Here is a 19661-nt window from a genome sequence, read left to right as displayed (position 1 = left end):
CCAATGGAAAGAGCAGGTTAAAGAGAAAAAGAAAAAAATAAATTACAGAGGCTGAGAGCAAGTGAACGGCTGATCTGGGAATGCGCTGGCAGACAAAAGGATCAGAGATTTTTGAATACAGAAGATTCAACTTGCAGATAACACTTGGCCCTCTCACTCACGGAGGCAAATATCAAGCCGAGATATTCAAAAGGCGGTATTATCTTAGTCTAACACATTTTTTTCTTCTGAGCTCAGGAAAACAGAAGAAGCTTGGACAGTGGACTCCTGGTTTTGTCCAGGCAGCTGAAATCCCTCCCTATACAAATGAACTAATTAGCCTGTTCCATTTTAGGCTAATAGGATGGGGTGGGCATGAGGAGGCGCAGTGGTTGATGGAAAGAAAGTTTTTTTGGCTTCTTTCTTGTCTGGCCGGATGTGAACCCAGGAAGGTGTTGGGCAGGCTCACCTAACTAGTGGGTGGAGAGAAGCAGGTTTAGGTTTCCATTTCTTCCAACAGAAGAGCCAGCTAGAGATGAACCTAGCCAGCAGAAGCAGTCTCGGAGACAGGATGTAGCATGCCCACAGAAGGGTGATGTCCAGAAATGCCCCCTTCTGCAGGCTTAGAAGACAGAAGGGCTGTTGGTATTATGCCCATCCTAGGCAACCTCTCCCATTCCTGTGTGCGAGGAGGCCTGTGGCTTCTGAGTCGGCCTGAAGGGAATTTCACAATAAGCAGCTCATCTTATGTCTGTATCACCCCTCCTTGCTCAGACATCCTCCATCAAATGACACTAAAATCACCGTGGAGAAGACACTGTATTAGAATGCAGCTTTCAAATCCCAAGTCCTGTTTTATTATGCACTTGCTCATCACAATGCCGGAGCCTCAGCTCAAAGTCACCTTGCAGATGTCCTCCAGCCAGGGGTGAAAGACAGGGCTGCTGGGTCTCCACTAGAGGGCACAGCTGGCAGGCAATAAGCACCCAGCTCTGGGCTGGTGCCCTATCTCCAGCTAGGCTTCTAGGCAGTGGAACCCGCACCCTTGAGGGCCGGGCGCACAGAAGAGAGGCGCCTCTATTTTCCACAGTCAACACTTCTGTCTGTCTGTCTCTGCGAGCAGAAGACCCAGGCTCCAGAAAGCATGTTAAAGTCCCCGAACAAGCCATCTGGAAACTCATGCATCTTTGAGAAGACTCATAAAAAGCAACGGCTCCGGCTGCTTAGGAGAGAATGGGGACTGCCACTTGGCACATAAACTTGTCAGTAGCTGTTCCTGCTGTCTGACAGTGGGAAGGCATTAGGGACAAAGCAATTTTCTTCTTTTGCGAAGTCAGCGTAACTCCACATACTGAACACTGGCTGGCTACATAGGAAAGGGGGTCATCTGAGAACGCTGTCTCCCTCTAAGAGGAGAGGTAGAGAGTGGGGTTGCAGGGGGTCGGGGGGAAGGCATGAAGCCAAATCTCTGACTGGAGGGTGCTTTCTGTGGAAGTCATTCTCCAGTCAATTCTCAGTGATCTTTCTAAGTGAAGGATGCCTTTTCCCCAGGCACGGAGACTTATTTTGGGGGGCCAGAATCGGTCCCATATACCAGGATCAGCCAGGGAAGAGAAGATGGGACATGGCTCTTAGTGAGCAAGGGCACTTGTCTACTGCTCAGCTAGGGTGTGCGTGTGTGTGTGGGGGGGGGGGGGCAGGGAGTACACTTTGTTGAATAAATAAACAGTGCTGAGATTTATAAATTGGATATTATGACTCCTGTCCCAGAAGAGGACAATGTCTTGCATACATCTTGGCATTTTTGCAGCAGGAGTGATGAGCATTAAGTGGCTTGGGATAAGCCCTGCTCTAGGATGGCAGTTTGGGGGCTCATTGTGGTGATCAGGTTCATTTCATTAGCAGCATCCATGGCAGCATTTTAATCCCAGGCAGGTTTCTCTTTGCCCCTCATCCTCATTCCCCAATATCCTCTGGGCTTTCGCAGTCAAGGTAGCACCCGCAGAGAGGCAGCAATGATGCAGAGAAAGGGAGCACTGGACTCAGAGGCAGAAGACCTGACTGTGACCCCAGCTCTGTTCTTACAGTCAGGTGCCTTGGGCTAAGAAGCCACTCACAAGCCCAAGTCCTCATCTGTAGCAAGTGAGTGATGCTTTCCTTATTCAATCTGACTCATGGGGCTGCTTCAGGAATGAAAAAGAGAAAGTGTTCTGTAACTTGTCAAGTTTAAAACAAATACACCCTATTTCTGAAATAGTTATGTATGCAGAGCCCAATAAGGCAGGTACCACATGTGGATTTAGGAAAATCTGATATAGGAAAATGCAATTCACTATCCATATGAATCAGGAGGTGACTTACAAAAATCCCAATTTATCCATTTGGTGCATTTAATCATCTTGGGCCTGAAGAAAGAACTCCTGGGAATGGGGGTCAGAAAAGCAAGGACAACGAATCTCACCGAGGAAGGCAAGAGGAGACGCACTTGAATGAAAGTTGGTGGCATTTCACATGGGATAAAAGGAGAAACTTCCTGCCCATCAATAAAATACTCTGATGGCTGACCTGGGAAAGTCCGAGAATCTTATCCTGGAGATCTTAACAGAGATGGATGCTGCAGACTTAAGACTCTCACCTGCAAGGGTTGGACCCAAAGCTACTGGGCATCTTTCCCTTAGGGTTCTAAAGCGAGATGGGAGAGATGCCTGCTGTCTGGCCAGCATGTGACTCTGCCCAACTGTGGTGACAAGGGACTGGGCTGAGAGTGGAATTAGGCATGGAGGGTAGGGAAGTGGTAGGAGTCAGAACAGCCTCACTGTAGGTCTAGAAAAGGTATGGAAGTCTAGTCCAATAATTTTTGTGTTGTCCCTAAGTGATGTCACTGGACCTGAGGCAAAAAGCTAGAGCGAGGACAATGACGGGGGGCACCCCTCAGAGGGCACCTCTGGCTCTAAGGCCTGAAAATTAGATTATTACTGATCCAGAGAAAGGAACTGTTAACAAAATATTTTCCATATGAGCTCAGTTCACATATTTGGGACAAGCCAGGGGCCCACCAAGTTCCAGCCCTAGACCCAGCTCGTAGTTTGGTGGGTCTCACATTTCCACAAAAGCCAGGCCCAGCCGTCAAGACAATTTCAGTCATCTGCATTGTGAATTATCTGCTGCTGCCAGGTTTCATTTCAGGCAGAAGACCGCAGTGGCCCCTGGCACATTTCTGGGAGAAAGACTCTTCCCTGCCCAGCTCGTGCATGTGGCTCGGGTAAGACAAATGCAATGGAGGGCCCACCCTTGCCAAGTCCAATTCAGAAGGGATTTGGGCTGACTGGTGTCACGGCCTCCATTCCCAACCCCCAGTCCTGACAGGATGGAGGACTGAGAACAGGAGAGGTCATAAGCCTGTGTAATAGTCTATGAGGGCAGAGGCTGTGTTAATTCATCACACCGAATTTTTAGGAGTTTTTGTTTTAGAGAAATTCAAAGAAACTAAATAAAGTTATCACACTCTCCAGCACTCACCTCTACCTTCATCTTGTCTATATCATGCTTGTATCTGCCTTGATTTAAAACTCCACAGTCATAGGACTCTATCTCGCTTATTAGCAAGAAATTCCTCCAGGCAGGTGGGGAACTCTCGGAATTCTCAGGGAACCCTATGTTCCTGATCAGAGAGCATATTCTCCAAAGAGCAATAGCAACCTTCTGCCATTCCTCAGTGGACACTGGCTCCACAATGCCAGTTGGCTGTCAACAGTGAGGGCCTGCATGAGTCCCTCTGAACAGCCAGCTACCCTTTATTGGAGGGCTCTGAATTTCGGCAACTGGGCAGCCAGAGGCCTTTCTGGGGAACAGAATTGGGGATCCCATTCTGCAGTTTCCTTCCTGTGCCCTCTGAAAACAGTGCCCACCGTAAATAATTGCAGATGGTCAAATGCGAAAGGTAAGCATGAAAAGACAAAATCTATTTCTGATAATGGAAGGAGAATACTCGGTTATGAATTGGCATGTCTCGAGCAGAGCAAGGTAGGATTACACTCCAGGAGTCTGCCCGGCCAGCTATGTCCCAGCAATCCTTGGCTCAAGCTTTCCTTCTAGAGCTTAGCCTGAAGGTAGGAGAGACTAGTAGAGAAGATCAGCAATGATGTCCAACCTGGGAAAATTGTATGACATGCTAAATTAAAATCAAATCAGTTCAGGCACCCAGATGCAGGGACAATCAATTTTATACACAATATAGTTTTTAAAGCTCTGCTGAAATTCAGGCTATTTCAGAAGGGAAGGGGGAAGATACTTTAAAACTGGGGAAGGACTAAGAGAGCAATGTGATGGGATTTCTTTTTCACTGTCTGCATATACAAACAGATATATTACTGAGAGGTACAAACTCAGCCTGGTGTCAACATCATGCTAGTCTTGATGTATCTCGAGTCGTCTGGCTCCTCTTACATGCTGCACGGGACACATGGTGAGTGTCTGGGCACGCACTGGGCTGATAGGGCAGCCAGCATCACACAGACATTCCAAATGTCAGTGACAATGGCGCCAGTCTTATGATAAGTTGTAGTTTCTGCTCGTTCTCAAAACTTAACCTGATTCACACCACTGAGGTTGGTGCTGATAACGTCTACTGGTTAATGTTGGCCTGTCTCAAGTAGCGAACTGATGGACATGAGCACTTAACACTTGTGAATTATTTTGTTGAAAGATCTTGGCTTCTGGTCAAGTCACACTCCCCCAAAACCCTCAGGAGATAATATTGTTATTAGCCAGTTCTAAAACTCTCCTATAACATGTAAGTGGTAAAGCTGGGGAAGCACACTACCATTCAGATCAGTGTAGGGAGAAAGTTCCAAACACCCAGAACCAACCCATCTGAGAAAGGCTTTCTGGCTAGGACCATGCATTTTCTGTTGAGATATAATCTCAACAGTGCCGTGGTGCAATCTTGACTCACTGCAACCTCTGCCTCCTAGGTTCAAGTGGTTTTCCTGCCTCAGCCTTCTGAGTAACTGGGATTTACAGGTGTGCGCCACCAAACCTGGCTAATTTTTGTATTTTTCGTAGAGACAGCATTTCACTATGTTGGCCAGGCTGGGCTCGAACTCCTGACCTCAGGTGATCCACCTGCCTCAGCCTCCCAAAGTGCTGGGATTACAGGCATAAGTCACCTTGCCCGGCCCTCCTGATACGTTTTTATTATCAGCCCTGATTTGATTCTGTAAGTGCATCTCAAGCTCCAAAAGGGCCAGGCCGGGTGGGTTCTAGGCTGCTGGGTTGGGAAGGTGGGTGAGGGAGGATGGTTGTTAGTGGTTGACTGCTGTCTGCTCATGGTGCAAATTCTGGGGATGGAGCAGCCTTGAATGGGCTGTGGCCTTGTGGCCAGAGAAACCAGGCTTTTGTCATGAGGCCAAGGAAAGAACTTTCTGGAGTTGAGGTCAGTTCCCATTTCTCTCAACCCCTAAGGGCCCTGAGGGACTGAATTTGTTTGCAGGTTTCCAGGAGGCAAGCACAGAGGGCCTCGGGAAGGGAAAGGCCATGAGGCAGTCACTGGGGCCCTGTGCGGTGACCATATGTCACTCCTGCCTGGCATTGGCACAGGGCTTGTCCTGCTTGTGTGAACTATCTGCCAGGCTTCACCAGACCAGGCTTCAAGCCTCAAATGCAGGATGGTGTTCCTGATCCCTCTCCACCATGAATGGATGCTTCAACAACAGCTCACCCTGAGCCTCTAAAGCGCTTCAGAAGAGGAGGGAAAACCAACCCGGGAGACACATGTTACGGTTTGGCTGAAGCAGGCGGTGTCTTAACACTAACATCCTGCTGCCTCTTCCTTAAATTAATTGGTTTCAGACTCCAGGCCCACATAGGTTAGAATTTGCAAGGATTAACAGACAAGGAGGCTCCTCGGAACCTGCAGCACCCATGCCATGCTGCATTGAGCCACCCAGCAGCTGGGCATGCAGCTGTGGGGAGGCGAGATGCCACCATCACCACTCAGCAGAGAAAAGGCAGAGAGGTGGGCCCTGTTGGGTGATACCAGAGCCTTTGCTTCCTCATCCAGCCCTCCCAGGTCTGAGACTCCAAAGGAAATAGACAGGGAGTTTGCTGCCCGGAGACAACTCCCTATTCTCTCTTACAGTTTGGTGGCTCCAAGTTTCTACTAGTTCAGTCCTGAAAATGTCCCTTGCATTGCTTTGCTTTGATCCAGTGACTGCCTCTGTCCTTGAAGCACATTCATCTCTTTTATCAAAAAAGAAGCCAGTTTGGCTTTTCCCCACATGTCTCCAGCCAACCTCTCATGTTGCTGCTCTGTGGTGTGCTCAGGCACCAATTTCCAACCTGAAAACCACCTTCCTGCCTGCCGCTGGCCAGGAGGCTCAGATCCTTCCTTGTGTCTTATAAGTGATTCCACTCACTGCAGGCCCAGTTTCTGCATGACAGACTACTGCTAAAAGAAAACACTATGAAATCCAAGGCTAGGACCACAGCTTATGAGGCAGCCTAACGTGGTCTTCTCAATCATGATGAGAAGCTGTGTAGGAATTAGATGTCACTCTGCCCCGTTAGGCCTGATACTAGCAGGGACAAAATAGGGCCTGGAGGTGAAAACCAATGAGGCAAGAAGCACAAAGTTCTAGAAGCTGCGGCTCCTGCAGGTGTGAGGCTGGAAAGGGAGCGCATACTTATGAGCCCTACCGTGTTGCTAGGCATGTTGGTAGGTGTTTCACACCATCTTTTTTCATGCTCCGAACATCTTGTAAGAGCAGCTCTGTAACCCCCATTACAGATAACGAGACCAAGGGTTTGAGCAGCTAGGAAATGTGTCCAATGCCACACAGTGTCTCAGACAGGACTAAATCTAGCTCTAACTTGAAGGCACACGCTTTTTGAATGACGCTGCTCAGGTGTCCCTCCTGGAATCATACTTTGACAAGGTTTCCTCTGTTTACTTGGATCTTTCTTTGCCCCAGAGAAATTGCAAATTCAAGGACACAGAACAGATTCTCCAACCTTGGAGTAGAAGCTCCTGAGGGATGGACCCTGTTGCCCTTTCCAAATTGGGAGCTCCCTGGCCGTGGAAACATCTCTTCCATCAGGGTGGGGGTTCCCTGAGGTCAGGATCTGACTGCCCCAAGAGATACGGGACTGCCTCTCTCCTGATGACTAGGTCACTCTCCCCTATGCCACAGACCAAAGAACAAGCAGACTTGCAGTACTGGTGGGGTCAGGCTGAAAGCAGAGCGGGCACTGCCAGAGGGAAAGTAAGCCCTGGTCAACCCTGGGCCCTCGCTAGAACTCCCCTCCCCCCCCAGCCCCAGGAAAGTGCCTGGACCCAGGGGGCCACCCAGAGAGCTGATCTCAATCCTAAAAGACCACTCCATTCTGCTGAGAGCCAAGGCCTTTGGGGAGCTCGCATGCCCTAGGGCTGAACGGTATTTATTGCCCAATCATATCTAATAGAAAACTCACTGCTGGAGCTCTAAGCAGGCAGGGGGCAGGGTGGGGTGGGGAAGGTATCCCAGGGGCAGCCCCTTGAGGACCCACACAAAAGACTTTCCACTTGAGTAGCTCCTCTTTAATGATTATAAAGGCACAGGAGTCTAATCCCTTTTTGATGTAAGCACTAATAGTTCTGTGTCCTTGAAGTTCAAAGCAGGCGCATACATGTCACTAATTAGCCAAGCACAGAGCCATTCAGCTCCCTCTCATGTTTCTAATTAGGTCTTTAATAACAAACAAACTCTGACCTTACCAAAAGGCCCCCATTGGTCAGTCAAGGAGGGTGGCTGCTTCTCTGTTTACAGTTGCTGCAGGCTGCTAGTTTTATTTGTACATGCCCTTAATCTCAGCCAGGACTGGCCTGTCCTCGAGAGAGACAGGGGGGTCCCTCCATGAGGACAAAAACCCTTGGTCCACCCTGGAGGGTGGCCTTCCTGACCCTGCTGGGAAGACCAATGGAGGCAGGAGAGCCATGGGCTCCACAGCAGCAGGCTAGAGATCCCAGCCCCACCTCCCCACCTCCCAGTTAGAGGAGGCTGGGGTACCAGTTATAGCCACAGAGATGTTATGGAGCTTTACATCCAGCAAGAACATGAGCTACTTGGGCCCATTGTTACACACTGTACCTGCCTGAGGCTCAGCCTGCTAGATTCTGGTTTGATGGGTCTGTGATGCAGCCTGGCCACTGCACAGTTTAAAACCTCCCTGGGGGATCCTAACAGGGAGTAACGTTCAAGAGCCACAGCTTTGGCCTCAGTCTCTGGGTTGATTTGCTCATTGACAGCAGCTTTTTACAGGTCCACTATTATTCATGAATACCATCCACACAGAATCAAACCCTAAGAGATTTAATCAACCACACCCAAGGATGGAAGTCTGAGGACAGATGTGTAAAATGATACACAGTTCTGGAACCGCTTCTGTCCCTCCCATTGCCTTCATGCATTAAACAATTCATGGCTGACTGTTTTCAAATTCCCACCAAGTTTTCTATCACCTGGAACCTCTTGGCTTTCTCTCCACTCACTTCCCTCAGATCTTTTTTCTTTTTTTTTTTTTCCCTCCCCTTTTTTGAGAGGGAGTCTTGCTATACCACCCAGGCTGGAGTACAGTGGCACAATCTTGGCTCACTGCAACCTAGGCCTCCCGGGTTCAAGTAATTCTCCTGCCTGTCTCCCAAGTAGCTGAGACTACAGGCACACACCACCACAACCTGGCTGATTTTTGTATTTTTAGGAGAGATGGGGTTTCACCATGTTGCCCAGGCTGGTCTCAAACTCCTGGCCTCAAGTGATCGGCCGCCTGGGCCTCCCAAAGTGCTGGGATTACAGGTGTGAGTCACTGTGCCTGGCCTGTTTTCTCAGATCTTAAGGCACTGTCACTGTCACTGTTCCTATCTCCAAGGAAAAGGGATTTCAAGCTTTGGAAACAGCAGCAAAACAGAGCTGTAGAACTGAAATGGCCCCCAAGAACCCTTTAGTCTGAAATCCTCATTTAGTAGAGGTGGAAGCAGGCCTGGAACCAAGTCTTCTGATTCCCTACTCTGCCTTCTACGCTGTTATGCCGCCTCTATTTTTTTTTAAAGCTGTTAATCATCCTCACTGGAGTAATCAACGAGGCAACCTCTTCCCCTAGGAGGCAGAAGGGATAGAAAGCAAGCCTCTCAGCTGCTTTAACTTCGAAGGCCAGGGCATGCGGAGCCACGGGGACAACCCTGAACACAGTGTAAACCTCCAGCAGATCATTTCCAAGCCTGAACCGAATGTGCCCTTTAAGCCAGACGGGAAGGGAGTCACTGGAGTCTTGCAAGGCTACCTCCATTGAAGACTTAAAGACTATTTTACACACCTGGAGCTGATCAATCAAAGCCAGAAAACACAGAAGGACACAGCAAAACTGGACTAGGGGTCTTTTCTGACACTGGTCCGTGGTGTCCGCTTTGCTGCTGTGCGTCTGTCTTTCCTCTGAAGGATGGTGACGCTGCCGCCACCTTTCCACCCGAGTCAGTGACTGACCCCGACTCCAGGGCATCCTGGATCCCATGTCTGTCATGCTGAGCCCCTCCTCTTCTCTCCAAGGTCAGAAGCCCACCCTCTTCAGGATACAGTCAGAAATAACTTTCCGAAAGAGAGGCAAGAGGGGCTGGGCTGCCCTTCCCGGCTATATAGCCTCTGCCACAGGCACCCAGACATCAAATGTTTACCACAGACCTGGGCAGACCATTTTATTAATATTAATAAGTAACCAGGAACAAAGGGCCCCTTTATTTTTAGCTTTCTCTAATTGTGTAGTAATTACTCATCTACAAAACAAATGAGGCCCTGCTCGCGGTTGCCATGGTACCGGGTGCCCAGCCTCCCTGCAGGATGGTTGGCCAAGAAGCCCGCGGCTCCCGCCTTGGCCCCGCCCCTCCCCCCGCCACTGGCTCAGAGCAAAGCCCCAGCAACTGGGCAGCCAATCACCTCCCAGTCGTAAGGCCGGGCGGGGCTTCCCAGCGACCTTCCAGATGCGGTCCTCGCAGCCCACAGGAAAGAATGTTGACTCATCCCTACAGAGGACGTCTGTCTTCCCAGAGAAGCCCGCCCGTGCTCCATCGCCTAGTTTCTTCTGGGCATTGGCTAACTTCCCTCAGCCTTGTTTCAGCTAAAGGTTCCCTTCCAATAATTCTCTTCAGGCTGGCTTCCTCTTACCCGACCACGCCTCCTCGCGGCCTCCTTTGTCTGACACTGGTCTGAGTGCATTCAGGGACCAGAAACCTGATCAGAAATCTCAGCCAAAGCCAGGCAGTGTCTGCAACAGCAGGAGCAGGTGCAAAAAATACTTACACTGCCTCCTGAGGCCACTTGTAAATGATTTGGGGTTATCTCCTCCCCCAAGGATAATGGAGAATTGAGTTAAGAGCAGCTGTGGTTTTTTCTTGAGTGTCTGTTTTAAGGTTGCAGAGCCTGGCTCAGCCATCGCAGGGCTGGTGCGATGGAGCGTCCGCTGATAGTGGCTTATCCGAGGACAGAATGACGACAGGCTTAGGCTCAAATCCTGTCTCTGCCACTTCAGATAAGCTACTATCCTTTCCAAACTACAGTGTTTAAATCTTTAAAATGGGATGAGAATGATTAATGCTCACTTCATAGGGTTATGAGAATTAAATGGGGTAAGGCTGGTGGGCTTGACATGATACTTGGCTCACTCATAATATATGTGAGCTAGTATTATTAACATCTATTATCATTATTGTATTAACATTGGCTAGGATGTGTCTCTAGCATTCTATTGACCACTTACAAGATACCTTTCCCTGGAACCCTTTTAGCCTATGCCATGGAGTGGCTGCCATTGTGGTGTTCTCATCCCCTGACAGATCTAATTTCCACAGCCTATCACAGCTGTTCAAAAGCATTATTTGTCTGCTTCCTGTTCTGTAGGATCCCAAGCTGGGAAGGGAGACCTTTTTAAAAAAATTAATATTAATAAGCAACCAGGAACAAAGGGCCTCTTTATTTTCTGTATTTTCTAATTGCATAGTAATTACTCATCCATATGAAGAATGAGGACTAGGTTGACTTTGCCTCCGGGAGGCCTGATGGTTTGCATTGTTGGGGAAAGCAGGTGCCACCCACAGATACATGCAAAATATCTTCCAAGGACCCGTAATGCCACCTTTCATTCAGGAGAGCTCGCCGACGAGGAAGAGGACTGAGGACATGGAGCAGAGGAGGGGGTGCCCCAGGTAGGGTGAATCAGGTATGGCTTCCTGGCACTTGGAGCCGAATTTTGACAGAGAGGGCAAAGACAAGGACAGAGGGAAGTGGAGTGGCAGAAAGAAAGGGGACAGTGGCCACCTCAAGGGCAAAGGAATGGGAAACAATAGCCCCAAGCAGGGAATAAATAACAACTTGTTGGCAGAAGCAAAGGAACTAAGGCAGAGATTTGCCATGGAATGCCCTCCTGTGTCTGCTTTCTCAATGCTTCTCATTCCACACCCCTTGCTCCAGGTCACAAGCCCAGCCCCAGACCCCAGGATTAGGGGTCAGACTGTTCTTTGTGGAGCTACAGCCAGGCATATCTTCTTTAGATGGCTCTGTCCTTACTGAGCTTCACTTTCATGAAGAATACGAACCTCCCTCTCCTATGACTATTATCAGCATGGCTTTCAAGATCTCCCAGAACCTTGACTGTCTCTATCTCTTCAAGCCCATATTCCCTGCCTAGTAGACAGCTCCCACTCCAAATTCTCCAAGGCCTGTGTCATGTCTTGCCTCCTCCACCAAGCTTCCTGCCTGCTTGGTACTCTCTGACCATGTAGGAATCTATCCTTATTAAAGGGTAGCTCTCACATCAGTTGTATACTTTTGTCTTCCCCAGAAGCCTGAAAGTTGGCTGAAGGCAAGGACCATGCCATGGAATTATTCTGCATCCCACCCCAGCCCCTAGCATGATGTTGAGTCCAGAGTTAATCATCTTATGGATAAGAGCACAAGGCCTACTGCTTGAGCAGCTATATATAAACATCTATGGAATGTTTAGAATGTACATGAATTATCTATAACTCGTCCTGCCACCTCAGTCCTGTGTCTTGAATCCATCCTGGACAATGTTGTCAAAGCTTGTCTAACATACAAATCTGATGTCAGTTCCTAGTTTCAGGCCTCCCATGGTCTCACGGGCCCTGCCCATGTAAATCCAGTCTTCTTAGCTTGGTACCAAGGGTTCCCTGCTCTGATTCTGCCCAGCTTTCCGGCTTTACCTACAGTTACTCCCCTGTTGCATTTTATTCTCCAGCCGGAATAAAGCATCTGCAGGGCCTCCACCTGACTCCACTGTCCTGGGGTCTGGTGGCTTTGCCCATGATGTTCCCTGGCCCCCTGGGGAGCTCCTATTTGTCCTTTAAAAGTGGAAACATTCACTCCCCTGTGAAACATTCCCTGACTTCCTAGGCAAAGCTAACCACTTCCTCCTCTGTGCTACTTCTGTATGTTGGATAGGCTTCTGTTACCAGGCTTACAGCATCCTATTGTAATTACCCATTAGTTTCCGCACTAGGTTGGGAGATCTTCAAGGGCATAGAGACTGCTTAGTATTTATCCAGGAACTTCCAGGGCTGTAGTGGGCATCCACGGGTTGTCTCTCCAGCATCATTCTTCCATTTCCCCTCTCATCAGCACGCAGGTTTTCCTTTGGGAATCCATCCTTACCCCGCTGTGTAAAGAGCCATTCCATTTAGAGGGTGATGGATCCCACCCTCAGTGACTGGTTTTGTAACCCAAGCCTTAGGCAAGCAGCACAAAGCTCTGAACCTTCCTAGAATTCCGGACCATCTGGCTCCCCTCTTCTGGACAGGATGGTATGATGCCAGAAACTGTTGCAATCATTTTGCCACCATGAGGAAAACCAATATAAAGACAGTATTGAAATGAGAAGGAGGACAAAGCTAAGAGAATTGCAGAAACAAGATCCCTGAACAATCCAGGCATGAAACCCACTTTTCTATGGAGCTTCCAGGATGTCAGCCAATAAATCCCCCATAATATTTAATTCCCTGTAACATTAACCTATAGTGTTTAATCAGTGTTGGGAGGTTTCTGATACAGTGAAAAGCACCCTTGAATCAGGCTTAGGACAGTACCTACCACACCTACCACATATAACAATAATTACTACTGTTATACACTTAATAAATACCTGCCACATTCAACACCATGGCAGATGTCCCCTAGGTCCAGTTCTGAAATCTACATCTGAAAGATCAGACTATGAGGTTTTAGGCCAGAGCCTGAGTGCTTGGCCTATATAGAGCTAGAAGCTGAGGCTACTTGGGCTGTCCCTACACGGTCTTTATTCCTGCTTATGCCCGGTGTCATGGGGGGCAGGTGTGTCCCTCATAAAAAACACGGCTTTTCCAGAGGGCTACTTAAGGGGGCCAAAGACCTGGGTTCAAGTCCAGGATTCTTCACCTTTGACCAAAGCCTTGCTCCCTAGGTAACCAGGTGTGTGATTTAAAATAAGTCACGTAGCCATTCTGTGGCCCAGCTTTCTCACAAAAACAAAACAAAAACATGCTTGTAAACCAGGCCACAAACTTCTGCCTTCCTGATTGTCATATCACAGGGTGGCTATGGTAATATACATCATGGTGTCTATCTGAAAGTCAAAACTCTGCAGAGGCCAGGCACAGTGGCTCACACCTGTAATTCCAGTGCTTTGGGAGGTCAAGGTGGGAGGATCATTTCAGGCCAGGAGTTTGAGATCAGCTTGAGCAATATAGTGAGACCCTGTCTCTACCAAAAACAAAAACAAACAAACATACAAAAGACCAAAAAACAAACAAACATAAAAACCAAAGCCGGGCACGGTAGTATGAACCTACAGTTCCAACTACTTGGGAGGCTGAGGAAACAGGTTCCCTTGAGCTCAGGAGTTCAACACTGTACTTCACTCCAGCCTGGGCAACATGTGAGAGTCTGTCTCAAAACAAGAACAAACCAACCAGCCAACCATCCAAATAAAAAAAACCTCAGCAAAACACAAGCAACCATGAATGATACACCTGGGCACATGCTCCCTGGATGATTCTCACTAACCCGCAGGTTGACCAGCTTTAGGGGCTTCCTAGACCCTGCAGTACCCCCACCCAGCCCAGGGTGCAAGGAGCGGGTCTCTAGGCCCCTCTCTGTTGTGCTCTACATGCCCTTATGGAGCTACCAAGGACAGCACCACACTTTCCACCCCTGCTCCAGACAGCTGGGCCTGAGCTCCTGAGCCGGCACAAGAGCAACGACCAACCAGCTCAGGGGCAGGCAGAGATGTGTCAACCACTGAAAATAATTCCACTGATTTAAAAGACTGTTAACATCCCCCCCTCCATTCACTTTAGGATTAACTTATACTTAGGTCTGGGCTTCAAGGCTAGTCACTAATTGCACTAGAGTTGATTTATCAAGTGCACAGTATTTCTATTACAAAATTATTGATTAGAGCTGATGTATTTTATCCTCAACAGGGTTGGTCTGAAAGCCCTTGGAAAATGAATGAAGCTGAGGTCAGCAGCGGGCAGCTCTGAGCATTATTATAAATTCACTGGGGTTACTGAAATCCAATGCTGGACTCTTTATGGTGAAAAGTCCTGGCTGTCCCAGAAATGAACATTTTAATGACAAACTGGGAAACGAGGTGTCCATCCCCAGAACACACAGCAGTGGACTGAGAGATGTGTGTTCAGGTAAGATCCTTTGGTAAGTCTGACTGGTTGTGGTGGTTGGCCCGAATGGGTCAGAGATTTTTTCTCCCCCTGGGCCACTACTGGCTTGATTCCATGGCCACAGATGTGGCTTCATCTTAGCACAAGGGTGTCCCCATGACCTTACCCACAGATGGACCATCTTGGGGTCACAGCCCCCAGAGGATGCTTGCTGCTAGCACAGGGAGGCTGGGTGAGAAAGCAGAGATGGCTGCACTGCATCCCCCGCTCCGCCCCCCCACGGATCTTGCTCATGGAAGCGCAGGAAAGCCCTCTTCAGAAATGAAGGCACACATTGATCCATTTTCCTTTTTTAAATGAAGCTGACAGTGGTCATTCTCAGGCCAGAAACAGTGCATTGTGGGAAACACAGACTTTCAGAGGACAGGACTAGAGTCTCAGGCCACCGAAGGCTACAAGTGCCATCCGCCTTTATATTCCTTGGTGCTTGGCACAAAACAAATCCTTAATACATGTTGAAAGCAATACCTGGGAACCCTAAAGCTTATGGTGCAACTGACCCAAATAGCTCCAGGATCCCTCCAGCAAGTGGAAGAGTGTATGTTGTCCCCCAGCCCCTAACATATATAAGGCAGAGGCTTGCAGCGGGGACACAGAAAACATCTTGAAGGGGGATTGGGATGGGCATGACTACTTCTTGAGATCTATTCTCCTCCCTAAAGCATTTTCTTTTCTGGTTCAAGTTAAACTATTTATTCCATCCCCTGACTTGCATTTTACTTTTGCTCATTTTACCAACTGGAACTGGAGCTCTTAGAATTTCCAGCCACAGGGCAGCAAAGCCATTTTCCTAGCAGAACCAGACCTGGGATTTAGGCCAGTGGGAGGGGATTTTCTGCTTTCCCTGCCTTCTGTCCCTACCCTCTTCTCTTACTCCCCAGCCTCAGGTCAATTTGCAGCTTCAGCAGCCCTGAAGCCTGACAGTTCCAGCCATCTCCCTGTGCACCTCCCCCACCCGCACCGCCATGCAGGCCAAGCTAGAAGAACAGCTCCTTCCAGATTTATCTTCCTGGGCCTTGGTGCCCTCATCCTGTTTGGTGGCAGATTGGCCTAACTCACATTCAATCCTTGTTCATTCCGATTCTGCCACCAATTTGCACAGCTTGCTAGATTCTTTCCACAGCACTACCATTTTGCTTTATCTCTACGCATTCTCTCAGGGGACTTTATGGACTCTGACGTTTTCCTGGGCTTCTGTCTCCCACAGTAGATAACCTGCACCCTGAAGGTTCAGATCCCACCTGTGTTCCATCAATGCTCTTGCAGCTTTGGGCAGAGCCACCACACCCTGACTTAAAGAGCAGGTTCCAGGAGGCAGGCACTACTCACTCGGCATCAACATGTAAGGGGTGGGGACACTTCCAAAAGCTCTGAGAGACCTCTGGCACTCCCTTATGGCTTGTCACCACAAATGTAGGGAAGATGGTGTGTCCAAACTGGCTGCATGTGCTCCTGTTCTAAGGGCACAGGCTGCAGGACTCCTCCTTTCCCCTTTAGGGAGCCTTCCTGGGGAGTTGGAGGAAACTGGGGGTGGTTCCTCTTGGATGTTCCAAGCACACCTCCCTTCCTGTCTCCATGAAACTGTGCCAGTCATCTCCATGCTAAGAATGTCACCACTCTTACGCTACTTAAACTTCACCAACCTTAAAAACAAATGGCAATGATTCACTAGGACCAAGTGCATTCCCTGTCGGCAGACCAAGGATCTCAAGATCTCAATCCCTTCCTCACCGTGTCTCATTTCCCCTCCACCCCAAGACGTAATCCATATAGACAGGACTGCCACATAGACCTGTATCCCTGAAGGGCTGGCTGTGACCTGCCAAAGGACTCAAGGAGTAGAGGGGCTCGAAGGAGTCTTGCTGGTAGGCCTTAAGAAATAAAAAAAGATCTGCTCTGTTCAAGAATAGTATGAGAAAGACAAGAACAAGGAAGACCTTTAAGACTCCTTCCAAACCTGGTTCCATTTTTGCACTATAATTGGACAATATCAACAGAGATCTCAGTGGGGAAGGCTAGAGCTGAGGGTGGTGACCCAGTTCTGGACCGGGGGAGCGGGGAGTGTGAGGGGAGGTGGTGGTGGCTGATGGTGAGAACATGGATCCAAGCCCCTTGGAAACATTGAAAATATGGAGCCCCTTCTCTTCCTGGTCCCCGCACTATCCTTCAGACGGCCGTGCTGTGCCGAGCCGTCAAAGACCCTGTAATATCAACTCAACAATGCATGTACTACAACTACAGCTACGGCTACCAGTACATCTACTACAGTGCATGCATTTAGTTCAGTCCCACAGATACATACAATCTAAGAACAGGCAGGGGAGGTGTGAAATGTTTTACTGGACAACAGGTGTTTTGGAGTTGTAACTAATAAAAAAAAATCAAAAACGAAAGTGTACAAAAAAAGACATTTCTTGAGAGTTGGATATGAGTTTGTTTCTTGAACTGTTTCATCTGAACAAGCAAAAACATGCAAACCAGCTGGTACTAACAGGAAGCTGGACACTGAGAGAGGATTAATAGGTGTGGACAAACCTTCCCGCTGAGCGTGCTCAGAAGAGTGTTTGAGAGGAGGTGTGCAGATCCTAGCGTAAGAGAGGCGGGAAAGTATGCCTCAGAGACACTCTCACCGCAGCCCCAACCAAGCAAGAGAAAAGACAACAGAAATATGACTGCTCACACTCACCACCACCATCAGGAGCTCATGTTACTAGATTGGAATAAAGCTGGCAAGTATAAAGTACAGTAAGGGGTCCTGGCTGGGGCTGGGTGGGTGGGGAGAGGTGGGACAGGGTGGTACCAGGGGCTCAGAAGCTCTAAGATTGATACACGGACCCACCCATAATGTCACCCCCAACTAAAATACCCTGAATATCCAAACCACTTCCCTCAACTGTCGGGGGAGGCTTCTGTCAAACTGAATTTAGGTTTGGGTGGGACATGATGGGGCCACTGGAACTGAATGAATACGATCAAAATAAACAAACAAACTCTCGACTGAGCACAAGAAAAGATGACATTTCAAACTACCAGGTGAAGGGAAAAGAAAAGTGACCACTGATAGTGAAGTTATCTAGGAGTCGGCAGGGACCTCACCGGGTGGGGTCCCCTGAGCCCTGCTCACCTCAGGTCCTGGGGGAATTAGGAACAGGGGGGCAGGCTGGCCCAGAGGAGTTGGCTGAGGTGGGCACAGACCTCAAGGCTCCCCCCCGGACCTCCTACCCTGACACCATAGCCCTGACGGTTCCAAGTTGCCACCCTGAGCAAAAACGAAGCTGCCTCCCACCCCACGGCCCTCAGCAAGTGCTTCTCACCTCAGGGAGCTCCCCTAGAAGTCATAATAGAAGGAAAAACAAAAAAACAAAACCCCAAACATTGGAGCTAGACAAAAATCAAAGACAAAAAAAGGGCCCTCCATAGGATGATGTCTGATCCCTGAACAAAGCCTGAGAACCCCTGGGGAGCGGAGGCCACGCTTCCTACTGTTTGGAGTTGCCTGCTGGGTTTAGCACGGTACCAAGCTCAGGGTAGGTACTCAACAGACCCTCCCTGAATGTCTCCCTGTGTTTCCCTCTAAGGGAATGCAGTTGAGTTCATGCCGACCTGCAGCAGTTGAGGCTGCAGGAGCATCCTGTTCCCCTGGGGAGGAAGTGGGGTGGGTAAGGCAGGGCTTTAGGAGCTGGGGAAGGTGAAACTAGGCCATCAACCCCCAGTGAGCCCTCTGTGGCCTAGACTGATGCATACACCCAAGTGAGTCCGTGTGGTGCCTTGAAATTCAGAGCAAAGAGCTTTTGCCACTGAGAGGCCACTCACAGGTAAATAATTGGCCCTCCCATGAGGCTTGGCTTCCCGATCATTTTCTAGAGGGAGTGAGGTAACAGTCCCCTTACTGGCAGAATGCGTTAAAAGAAAGAAAGGCAGAGTGCTTCCTTTCCCAAACCTGTAACCCTGTTTCAGGTCCAAAGTGGGGCTGAGGAACTAGGGTAGCCTGGCTACAAACAGGCAGGTGTCTTCCAGCCTAGGCAGTGCCCTCACTATGGTGGATACAGTCTAGTCATTGCCCTTGGGCACATCCCAAGCCCCTGACACCTGTGCCCGGCAGCACTGTGGGGTTGCCCTGTAGCTTCTAGGCTGACCCTGCACCCTGTGGGGCGGGGCAGGCACCTCGGAGTTGAGGATTTACTCCTTGCGCTAACCCAGGCTGGTGTGGGCAGGTGGTCTGGGAGCACACTCCTGAATACAGTTCACTAACAGTGCAGCGATGAGCATGGCTGACCTAGAATGGGCTGGGAGAGACTTTGCTCCCGATGGAAATGGCTACAAATCAAACACCATTGATCCTGAAAAAAAAAAAATGTGTGGCTGGAGATGACCTTGGGGGTTAGGGGTTAGAGGGATGGGTGGGACTCCCGCCTGGCTCTGGGGGTCCATGAGAGGGTGGGGTGGCAGAAAGGGGCACAGACTGTGGGAGACGGCTACGGCTCTCAGATTCATAAAGAACCCCATGCTGCCCTTTAAACTTGCCATGAAGTCAAGGAGAATGGGGTGGGGTGGGGAGAGAGGCAGGGTTAATTTCGGGTTAAAGTTTAGTTTCATAATCCAAGTTATAAAAAGAAAGAAACTGAACGGAGAAAACAACAACCAACAACACTCAAAAATCTCAAGAGTTTTCTTTTATCTTTTCCCCAACCCCAGGCACAGGTAGGGCCGAGGCTTGTTTATAACGATACCAAAAAGCACTCAAGTTAAAAAACTAAATGGCACAGGGAGACATGAGGCAGCTGTGCACCCCGCCCCCAGGGCCCAGGGCTGGGGGGACCGAGGGACACTGGCCAGAGGGCAGGTGGGGCCTTTGGACACTGGCTGTGGTGAGCAGAAGCTCAGGAAGGGGGCCCCACTCTCTGGACCTGCCTGCCAGTCTGCTCAC

General features: G+C 49.3%; 1 protein-coding gene across 8 annotated transcripts in view; it reads right to left on the bottom strand.

The window, feature by feature from the left end:
- MSI2 (musashi RNA binding protein 2) overlaps positions 1-19661 on the bottom strand; it is a 429302-nt gene that overhangs the window by 11692 nt on the left and 397949 nt on the right. For 2 of the 8 annotated variants that reach the window (XR_004430686.1, XM_033183608.1), the window contains exon 12: positions 17270-17319. The exons of the other annotated variants lie outside the window; for them this stretch is intronic. Coding sequence is in view for 1 of the 2 variants with exons in the window: in XM_033183608.1 (XP_033039499.1) it covers positions 17270-17319 (50 nt within the window). In the remaining variant the exon portion in view is untranslated. The remainder of the gene's footprint in view (positions 1-17269; positions 17320-19661) is intronic. 8 annotated transcript variants of the gene reach the window in all.

The sequence above is a fragment of the Trachypithecus francoisi genome, unplaced genomic scaffold, assembly GCF_009764315.1.
Source record: "Trachypithecus francoisi isolate TF-2019V2 unplaced genomic scaffold, Tfra_2.0 Lachesis_group20, whole genome shotgun sequence".
Classification (NCBI taxonomy): Eukaryota; Metazoa; Chordata; class Mammalia; order Primates; family Cercopithecidae; genus Trachypithecus; species Trachypithecus francoisi.
The sequence above is the reverse complement of the archived record's forward strand: the minus strand, read 5'-3'. Positions and strand labels throughout refer to the sequence as shown.